This window comes from Arachis ipaensis, chromosome B10 (genome assembly GCF_000816755.2).
Source record: "Arachis ipaensis cultivar K30076 chromosome B10, Araip1.1, whole genome shotgun sequence".
Classification (NCBI taxonomy): domain Eukaryota; kingdom Viridiplantae; phylum Streptophyta; class Magnoliopsida; order Fabales; family Fabaceae; genus Arachis; species Arachis ipaensis.
This window is the reverse complement of record NC_029794.2, coordinates 8751575-8763138: the sequence shown is the minus strand read 5'-3', so window position 1 is coordinate 8763138 and position 11564 is coordinate 8751575. Positions and strand designations below refer to the sequence as shown.

The following is an 11564-nucleotide window of genomic DNA, read 5'->3' as shown; positions in this document are numbered from 1 at the left end:
ATGAGTAATATTATATGAATAGCACAATTTATTATTTTTGAATAATAATAATTAGCTAATAATATTTAACATTATTAGTAAAAAATATGATATTAGACTTAGACTATTAAACTAAAAATATTCGACTGCTTGCTAAAAATATTAGTTAATATAAATTAAAATTGTTATATAAATTAACAACAATAGAAGAGTGGCTTGACATCGAGCCTCTAGTATTTATATAATAAGGTATCTCCTATGTCTCAATAAACCAAATTTTATCTTCTAAGATGAATACCATTCTCTACTGTTATATTAAAAAATTTTGTCTTCTAGAGGAGATTTTAAACATCTTATACATCTTGTATCCTTTTAATATTCTATATTAATTTTTGGCCGTCGAATTAAAAAATATTTTAAAAATTATGTCCTATATGTCTATAAATATTTTTTTCGGATATATTCTGAATAATTTTTAATAGAAAATTATTTAGATAAAGATATTTAAAATATTTTTTTAAAATAATTTTTAGTAATTAAAATTTAATACATATAATTGATTAAATCGTATTATTTTTGTTAAAATTAGGTTAGATAAATTAATTTGACCAAAAAAATAATGAATCAAATCTTAAACTGATTTAAATTAATATTATTTTTTATAGCAAATGACTACAATACCCTTATTATAGAAAATGACTAAAATACTCTTATTATATATATTAATTATGAGAATCTTAAATTCTAGCCCTTTACTCTTATATCGTTATAAGATTAGGATTTAGAGTTTTTTTTTAAATATATATATATATAGAAATATTTTAGTTATTTTTTATAATAAAGGTATTATAGTTATTTTTTATAAAAAAATAATATTAATTTAGACCGGTTCAAGATTTAATTCACAATTTTTTTAGTCAAATTAATTTATCTGACCTAATTTTGACAAAAATAATACGATTTAATTAATTACATGTGTTAAATTTTAATTACTAAAAAATATCTTTAAAAAAATACTCTTTAGACGTCTTTATCTCAATTGCTCTCTTTTCAATAATCTAACTCTAGCCACACGTATCAAAGTATTCTCGAATAAAACTTTTGAACTAATTTGAATTCACCAGTTTACCCCGACTAGAAATTTGACTAAAAAGATTTTGTAAAGTACATCATCACGAACGAGTTCTAAAGGAAAAAAAAATTGTTTCCACCCGGAAAAAAGTTGCTTATCTTAAAAAGGTTCATGAATCCAGCAAAATCCCATAGAAGGTCCACACTACACAGAACAGTGTCAGTTGTGGGCCATTTATTTTAGATTTTAGTTAAGTGATCAGTTCATTCCCTCATTTAAATAAGTATAAAGGATTTAAATTTAGTATCGTGTATACAATAATTCATTGAGTAACAACACACCTTTAAATAGAATTTAAATCTATAACATATTAATTCTTTATCTGTTGAACTTGAAGATATTGTAAACAACCAAACAAAAATGTTCAGTTGTGGGGGTAACCCCCCTTACACCTTAAAATATACTCTGCGCAATCAACAAAACGGAAGGTACGTAATCAATTTCTATGCCTTCTTCTGGCCGTTCAAATTAAATCACTATGCCATTATTAAGACATATCGTACACCACAAAATTATTCCGCTGCATATATTATAATTATAAATTCATGATGTCCACATAATAATAATGCTCTCTTATTATATTTTAAAGAGCTACCCTAGCTAGTAGATCTATATATATTTCATTGGCCCATAAGTTGTTACTAACACTTATAATTTTTTTTCTTTTTTTGTTTGAACAATCTTGATTCTTTATGGATGATTGTTGATTAGAATTGGGCAAACAGCTTGTAATAATTCATGTCAATCGAAAAATTGTTCACTTATTATTTGTATCTTTTGGCAGGTTAGTTGCATCTTATGTATAATATATACACGACAATTTAATTAATTATAGGAGTGGCTGAATCCAACTTGGCCTGCCATGTTAAGACAGAGGAAAAACCAAAACGAAATGAACTCATCTGTTGACTACAACTCTATATGTATAAAAAATCTGAAATTACCATAAGAATAAGTTTGAAGGGTTTATATGGTTATTTATAAAGATGGAAAATTGTTGAAGCTAATAAAATAAAATATCACATCCTAGGTAGATAGTGACCTTTTTATAGGGTAACCCAACAAAGAGGTGTTGGCAAGGGTAGGGGTCCATGGATGTTGCATGTCTAGAAGCAGATCAATGGGGGACAAATGTGCCCCAGAAACTAATGATTAGTCCCACATCCACATTAGGCATTATCTCATTTATACATATCTATTCCTTGCTCACACCCACATACACATCACACATGCCTCTGCCTTTAATTAATTCATTTATATATACATAAATTTGCATGTCATTTGTCATCTTCTTTCCTAACTAATAAAACATTATATTATATTAATTATTGGTCTTCCTTATAATACCAATTCCATTGAGTAGTCTTTGTTGAGAGGGGAATAATTGGAATAATGGCTAGTAACCAAAAGAGAGGGTTCTTGTACATTTATAAAGCTGGAATAACAGGAAATCATCATCAGAGAAAGAAAGATGAGGATAATCAAGGCAAGAAATCCAATTCATCTAGAAGTTGGTTGCAAAGGCTTACCAGAACTCGAAATTCTTCAAATGCTGAAAAGATTGTTATTGAAGAAGGTGGGTTTGTGGAAGCCAGAAATTCAACATCATGCTTGGAGTTAGGAGGAGGAGGAGGAGGAGAAGGATTTGTAGAGGGAAGAAAATCAGTATCCAAAGGAGTGATATTTGAGGAGAGAAGAAAATCAGTGTCTCAGATTGAGGGAGATTTTGGAGGAGTAGAAAAGGTTGTTGTTGATGAAGGAAGAAAATCAGTGTCACAGATTGAGACATTGTCATCAGTGGCAGCATATCTTCAGGTTAAGGTTTTGGTTTCTGACATGCCAAGTTTCATGCAACTGCATGCTTTTCGTTCTGCTAGAAGAACCTTTGATAGCTTGGAACAGTTTAGTTCTAAACACATTGCTCATAACATTAAGAAGGTATATATTAACTTTACTGTTTTTCCTATCATCGTCTTCAATACTTTCTCTGTTACTTTGAACTTTGACCACTCCTCTCATCTTAGTACTTTACACTATAGAATATGTCATGAATATTCTTATATTCTTGGTCTCTAATATAAAAGTAAATGTCATTTTCACAAAACATCTTTTAAAAATTTAAAAATTTAATCGATCTCTAATTATTCAAGTAATTGATTTAAGAAGTTCATTTAATGTCTACTTAGATCCCTCATAGATGAACATGTCATCGTTTATAAGAATCGTATAAAACAGTTACTTGAATGGTTAAGATTAAAAAATAATTATTAAAGAATGAAAAAAATAATAATAATATAATATAGTTAGTTCGTATGTATCAAAATATCTATCTAGTTTTTAGTTAGATGTGTTGAAATTGAAGTTAGATAAGCTTTATTTGCAATTTAAAGTTTTGTGAATAAACCAAAAAAGATAGATGTTATAGAACTATAGAAGATTGTGTTGCAAAGGTATTAAAAGTAGTAAAGATTATTATTCGGTTGGTGTTTGTTTTTGGAATTTTGCTTCTTGGATGATTGAGAATTGTGGAATGAAAGGTGACTAAACGACGCATGCATGTGTTGACATTTTCTCTTGAGTGAATAATTGATGAGATTGTGGTCCAATCATAAAGGAGATCACACATCTAGCTAATAACATACATACACTATTGTCATTTTCTGATTGGATCTCTTTCAATCTTCACCGTCCAAATGCTAACCCTATTTGCTTAATTAATTACTCCTTTCTTCTCATTATGAAGATCAAATCTTATTAATCACAAAATTCTCCAACACCCCATGTGTTAAACTCCTATAGCCCCTACAACTCTAGCTAAAATTTTACATTTTCTTTATTTTCTCATATAATAAGAAAATTAAAATTGATAATCTAATCTCATCTAATTTATTATATTTCCCTAATATGGATTCTCAGGCTCAACTCTCACCCCAGCCATGTGCACTGAATTTTTATATTTTATTGATAAATATTTGGTCAGCAAGATTTATGAAATATAGTGATTTAATTTGTTTTCAATATTTTATTTTTAATAACATTACATTATTTTATGGTGTGTTGGTTCATGTGCAGGAATTTGACAAAGCTTATGGTCCGGTGTGGCATTGCATTGTAGGTTCAAGCTTTGGTTCTTTCGTGACGCATGCAACGGGTTGTTTTCTTTATTTCTCAATGGAAAATTTGTATATTTTACTGTTCAAGACCAAAGTTAAGAAGACCTTGGGTAAAGGTACATGTTAATATAATATCATATAATTATTATATATATATAAATATATAAGAGTTAGCTGCTAGCACATCCACTTTTTATGCTGGCAAAGTTATTCAAATTTCTTGTATGTACATGAAAATTGGAATCTAATAAATTAAGTTTTCTTTAACAAATTTTCTGTTCTACTCTTTTTGGTTTTGCTTTCATTTTTATTTGGTGTATGTGACAGTTTGATAACAGCTTACCATTTTGGAATCTTATAACAACTGGGTTATTTTCATATATTTTTCTTATTGGTTGGGAATCTGAATGGATCCAGCTCATCTCTGGTATATACTTTAAAAACTTTTTTTTAATCTTTTCAGCTGTCAAATTTTCTCTCAAGGATTATTATACTTGTTCCATATAACAAGAGTTTAAATTTGATTTACTACTCATATTCTATTGTCATTATTTTTTATTTTTTTTACAAAGAATTAATTCTAAAACGGTTTTAAGAAAGGAGATGGATAAAATACAGCACTTGAAGTTCAATCAAGTATATATAGAAAACTAACTATTAAATTACGAACTCAATATCACATTTAATGGATAAATTACCAAAACATTAATCATTAAAAGGAGTTAATTTTTTTTGTGTTATCCCTTTGTCGGCTCATTTTTTTAATATGAAAAAAATTTTGGTGTTTTTCGTCAAAATAAAATAAAGAGATGGAATTGTATGTGAATGTGACGGATGAATAATGCAATTCGCAAGTTCAGGATTAACCATTTTCATAGGTTGCGCCATAATAGCATGTAGACTGCGTATAGCCAACACGTAGGTTGCATGTTCCGTGTGATTGACTAGTGATGCAACATGTGGCTAGCGTGTTGCTTCCTTCGTCTACCTTGTTCGAAAAAATCAATTAGAGTTTTAACATAAAATTTTTAAGGATACGACAATGATAAATGATTTTAATTGCAAGGAGACTCGTGATGAAATAGAAAACGAATTGGTCTCGGGTCCTTTAATTCTATAAGATTTTGAAGACATTATCAAGAAAAGCTTACCTTAGCCAAGTTTTAAAAATAAGAGACCAATTCAAGTGAAGCTGAGAAGTGTGAGGAAGTGTAACATGAAAGAGAAACAAGATTCTTTTTAGCAAGATCAAAAGATAAAAAAGTTAAAACATAAAATAAGAAATGAGAAATGGTAAAAAAATGATCAAACTAGAAGTGGAATCAAAAGAGAAAGAAGGATACAAAAGGAGGAAGAAGAGCTAAACATAAATTCAGAGAAAAAACTAGTAAGAAGAGAAGTAGACAGACTTTGAGGGAGAGGTTCCAACTGTAAGTAAAGATGATGAGTCCTGAAGTAAAACTACTAAAATATGGAGAATAGGATCGCAACTTAATTTGTCTTATAACGATGATGAGGCTCTTGTAAATTACATTAGATAGGACTTGAGTGAAAAAAATGAGATCGAAGATCTGAGTATAATTATAAGGACCAGAAGAAGGAAGAGAGTGACACAGCAATAGGAATCAGAAGAAAGAAGTTCAATATGAAAAAAATATGGTATAAGTCTTGTATTGTCTTTTTTCTGAAATTGTGTTAGTGTCTGGTGTGTTTAGTTAGGAATTTTTGCTTTTGTGATATTTGAGATGTTGTGTTAGAGTATTTCTTTGTATTCGTTTATATTTTAGTTTTTTTGAGCATGAATTGTTGTGATCTCTTGGTTTGTAGTTTTGTAGACACTGAATACTAATTTAATATCCCTTTTGGGATCGAAGTTTTACAAAAGATCTAGAAAGAAATTCGCTAACCATGTTTTTTTTTTTGTAATGAAACGGAGTTAAAACGTTCAAAAGAAAACCTAGATACAAATTAAATGGGATAAGGTAACCCCTCTTTTATCATCACTAATAATCCTCCCAAGATTAGGGGGAGGTATATCCCAAAAAATAAAATTAGCTTCGATTATTAAACTCTTTTTTGCCAGGTAATCTGCAATACATATTACCTTCTCTATATATCTAAACAAAATGAATATTCCATTTTTTTTCTTTTTAATTCGTATATCTCTCTAACCACAACATTAGGGTGGGAGGCCAAACTTTCTCCCTTGTTGAGAAGCTTTATCACTGCTCTAGTATCTATCTCTACCATTATTTTTCAAAAACCCATTGTCCAAGCTAACTCTAATGTCTTCTTCACACCGCAGAATTCCGCCATGAAAGCTGTTCCGACTCTGATTTTGTGAGAGAAGCCCGCTATCCAGCGCCTCTCCTTATTCCGTAGAATTTCTCCACAACTGGTAGTTTTTGTGTTGCCCTGAACTGTTCCGTCAGAGTTCAATTTGATCCATCCTGCCGGTAGGGGGTTCCATCGAACGTTCCTCTCAATTCTTCCTCTTCTCTACCCGATGAGGTAAGCTTTCTCAAGCGCGCCTTTAATTTTCTTGGCTTGTTTATTAATTTCTGCATATGGTTGCATCGGTCTTGTATACTGTTGTTCATGAATTTTTTGTTCCTCTATTACCAAATTCTCCAACAAACTGTGATAAACACATTCCTCCAATCTAACTCTTCCTCTTTCTCCAGTTGCTGTTGAAGATTTGTTTCTATCCAATTATCCCATTCCAATTGAAAGAAATTAGGGATTTCGTCTGTTTTAACTAGGTTCACCAAAATTGTTGAAGCTTTCGGGCAATTTCTTAGCACATGAAAGATGTCTTCTTGTCCTCCATTACATAGCGTACAATGCCTTGCTCCTTCAAAAGTCCTAACTCTTCTCTTATTTGTCATCAATTTCTTGTGCATGACCGTCCACAAGAATATTTTCGCTCTTTGTGGTCCTTTCCAACTCCAGAGTTGTTTCCAAACAGTTTTCTCCTCACTTGACCACTTTCTAAGTTCTTTGTAGGAGTTAATAGAAAAATTTCCATCTTGTGACAATCTCCTCCTCTTCTATCATCCTCATTTTTTGCCTGAAGTGGTGGTTTGCATATAATTTCCAACACAATCTTAGGAGGCAAGTTCTGATTAATTCTGTCTATGTTCTATTTGCCATTTTGCTTGGTCCATTCCCACACTAGACTTTCAACATTCATAATATCTAGATTTAACGCTTTTTTTACGAGAATCTATTTATTCTTTAACCAATTTCACTTCCAAAAAAGTGTAGATAATCTATTTTCAATATAGTGAATAGAACAATTTAAAAACGTAGACCATAGCTTTATAATTTCTCTCCAAAAGGGTGAATCTCTTCGTTTTTCTTGCATAAGATTGTTCAACCTATTTCCTTTGCAATACTTATTAGAAAGTACTTGAACCCACAATGCTTTCAGATTCTCCGTAGCTTGCCAAATGATTTTTAGTAGAAAAGCATCATTCATAGTGTTGAGACTTCTGAATCCTAGTCCTCCTAAATATTTTGGTTGACAAAGGGTCTTCCAACTTATGAGATGTATTTTTTTTTATCTGGTTCATCTCCCCATGTGAAGCTTCTCTGCAATTTTTTTACCTCTAAATAAGTTTCTCTTGGTACTCTTTCGTGTTGCATGCTGAAATTGAGAGATGGCCTTAACATCGATTGAACTAGTGTAAGTCTTCCCGCAAGTGATAAGAACTTACTCTTCCACCCTTTCAATTTGTTATGGACTTTCTCTAGTATGTCTTTGAAGTTTTCTTTCCCTTTTCTGTTGCTAGTGATCATAGCCCCCAGGTAATGGCCTAAGTTCCTTTGTTCTTTAAAACCCAAATATTTAGTGATTTCATCCCAAATGTCCATATTAGTTTTTTTAGAAAAAATAATGGCATATTTATCTATATTGATCTTCAGTCAAGATGCTTTGCAAAAGGTTTCAATCACCCCTGTCACTTCCTTAATCTGATCCATTGTTGCTTCAGCAAATAAGAGAAGGTCATCCGCAAACATAAGGTGGGATATGTCAGATCCTTCCCTTTCCACTCTAATTGGCTTCCATAAACCTCTTTGAACACGGTCTTTTATGAGGTGGAAAAGTTTGTTTATGCTGATGACAAACAGGTAGGGAGAGATGGGGTCTTCCTGTCTCAGTCCTCTTTTAGGCACAAACTCTTCCGTTCTATTACCATTTCAAATCACACGGTAAGAAAGTGTTTGGACACAGTTCATAATCAAATTGACTAGGTGGCTTGGGAAATTAAATTTTTGAAGTCTTCTCATCATGAAGTTCCAATTTATCCTGTCATATGCCTTCTCAAAATCAATTTTAATGGCCATAAATTATTTTTTCCTTTCATTCTTCTCATGGTGTGCATCATCTCCTTAGCAATCATAATGTTATCTTTGATTTTTTTTTCCAGGACAAAACTAGATTGATGAGCTGCAATTCTGTCATTAAGGTGAGACTTTATTCTATTAACCAGGATCTTAGTTATAACTTTGTAGCACACATTGCAAAGAGCAATAGGTCTGAATTGACTTATTAACTCAGAGTTGTTGAGCTTAGGGACAAGCGTCAAGAGGGTGGTGTTGCTTTGTTTTATCTGTTTTGGTTCGGTCCAGCAGTTGTAGATGAAATTGCACAACTTCCCTTTCATTATCTTCCAGTTATTTTTGTAGATGACAGACAGAAGTCCGTCACTTCCTGGTGCCTTGAGCAATCTGATGCTGAAAATAGCTCTTTTTATCTCCATTTCCGTAGGCATAGCTATGAGTTTCCTACAATCAGAGGTACTGAAATTAGGCATTGAACTTGATAATTGTCAATTGGAATAATATTTACCTGTTCTTGGTATAGGTCTTGGAAGTGTTTGAGGACATGTGCTTTTAGCTCTTCTTCTTCTTCGATCTATTTTTTCTCTTTGTTTTGAAGCTTTTGAATTATGTTTTTTCCCCTTCTGATGATGGTTTTGGTGTTGTAATATCTTGTATTCCTATCTCTTTGTACTATCCATTCTTGTCTTGATTTTTGCATCCAAAAGGTCTCTTCCTTATCTAGAATTTTATTCAGTTCTTTGTTCAAATCTTGCTCCAATTTGTCTAGATAAGGATTTATTCCGTACGTGTTGTTTCTTTGTATGCCCGTAATCCTGTCGAAAAGTCTTCTTTTAGCTTTGAAAATATTTCCGAATATTTTCTTATTCCACTTCAATAGGTCTTTTTTAAGTTCTCTAATAACTGTCAGTAGAGATTTTTCTTTGTTCCAACTTGTTCTTAGGCAGTTTTGGAAATCCGGATGTAACTCGCACATGGCTTCAAATCTGAAAGGTCTAGTATAACTACCGTTTCTTTCCTTTTTACATTTGATAAGAAGAGGGTGATGGTCGGAATTGGTTCTAGTAAGAACTTCAACAGTTGCTTGTTAGAATCTAGTTCTCCACGTAGGGTTAAAGAGTGTCCTATCCAATCGTTTGAACACTCTATCATGCCCATCCCATTTTGAACCCTTCCACGTGAATCTTGATCCTATGAAACCTAAATCAATCTGCCCACATCTATTGATCCAATTTGCAAAGTTGTTACATGCTCTCATATCCAAAGCCACTCCGCCCTTTTTTTCCGAAACATCCTTAATTTCATTAAAGTCACCAACTATCAATCAATCTCCATCCATTGAGTTTGCTATGTTTAGGAGCTTAGGCCAAAGCTGATTTCTCATTTGATTGTGTGGATTAGCATACATCGCTGTTAAAAGTGATTCCTTATCTCTTTGATATTGAATTTTCACATGAATGCATTGTCTATGTGATTTTACTTTAATTATGTTAAGGTCCTTTCTATTCCAACAAATTCAAATACCTCCGACAAAATTCTAAACTTCTTCAATAATGAAATTAGTGAAACCCAAATGTTATATTATTATTTTTTGTTGTATTACGCTGCATTTAGTTTCCAACAAAATAGTTAAATCTGGTTTATGTTGCTTCATCGTATCCTTAAAGCTACACCTAAAAAAGTAAAAGTATTGCTAGTTGCACCTCTTACGTTTCAAACTAGACTAATCCTAGAGAGTAAAAAAAGATAAGAAGGATAAGAATTTGCTAACCATGTTATCACTCCAAATATCAATAACATTGGATCATACAATTTTTTTATATAAAAAATAGTTTTTTCTTTTGGTCAAGAAAAATAATTTTTGAAAAAGGCAAGCCTTCGTTCCATCTGGGTCTATATCCTGCTTTTGGTTTCTTTTTGGGTTGAAGATCAATGAGCCTACCAAAAATACGCTTAGCTTCTAATTTTTGGGGGGTTTTTCGTATTGAATGGGTCAAATTTTTTAAGTAATGTTTGGGAGATAATCTGATAATTGTGAATTCAAGAATATCTTTAATTAGTTGAGAAGCAAGCTAGAAGTATTTTCTTTGCAAATTTATAGTCTTTTATATTGTGATATAGCATAGTCATTGCTGAAAAGATTTCCAGAGTGCATGTTAGTTTTTTTTTAATCAATATATCACATTTTCTAAAATTTAATATAAAGTTATTACTCTTTTAGAATTAATTATTCAAAAGGCATTAATTTTACATTATTATAATTAGTTATAATTAAAAATAAATAATAAATTGATTGTCGCCTTAATAAAATAATAGCATTTGAAATTAATTTTAAAAATAACATTTTGATAATAAATTCTAAAAAATGTTACATCAATAAAAAAAACCACACGACTCCTATAAATCATGGATATCCCCCTGTATAAAGTGGATGAAATTAAACCATGAAACCTGGCACACTCTCATTAGAGGATGAGTAGCATTGAGGCTCTTGAAAGTTGAAAGAGGTCACTTGTCCTATAGTGTATGTTTGGATTTGCATAAAATTGATTTTGTAAAATTGATTTTGATGATAAGTTAGTTTGGGTTAACGTGATTTATGTTTGGCAATCTTTATATCAAAATTGATTATAGTAAAATAAATATTGTTTTGATTATACTACTCAAAATCACTTTTAGATGAAAAATTACTAAAAAAGACATCAATTTTATATACCTGCAAAATCAGAATACTATAAAAAATAATATAAAAAATATTTATCATATAAATAAAATAAATACAATAAAAAATAAAAATATAAAAGAGAGTACTATAAATTTTATAATGTCAAAAAAAAATATTCTATAATTTTTTTAATACCGTCAGTGCTCTTTAATTTAGTATTATTTTGGACTATAATCCATTTCCTTTATTGTATCAACTATTTTTCATTATCTATGACTCTATTGTTACTTATAATTAGTTTTTATTTATTTTGTCTTTTTTTTTATAA

General features: G+C 30.8%; 1 protein-coding gene across 1 annotated transcript; it reads left to right on the top strand.

Moving 5' to 3' along the window:
- Positions 2474-4447, top strand: LOC107621778. The gene is made up of 2 exons (XM_016323780.2): positions 2474-3049; positions 4184-4447. Exons 1-2 carry the CDS (start codon positions 2504-2506, stop codon positions 4349-4351), a joined length of 714 nt encoding a protein of 237 aa, XP_016179266.1. The 5' UTR covers positions 2474-2503; the 3' UTR covers positions 4352-4447.

What these genes read in the sequence shown, in the direction of transcription:
- LOC107621778 (XM_016323780.2), top strand. Translation starts at nt 2,504, where the DNA reads ATGGCTAGTAACCAAAAGAGAGGGTTCTTGTACATTTATAAAGCTGGA. An exon ending in TTGCTCATAACATTAAGAAG is followed by an intron (nt 3,050 to 4,183) that starts GTATATATTAAC and finishes GTTCATGTGCAG; the next exon opens with GAATTTGACAAAGCTTATGG.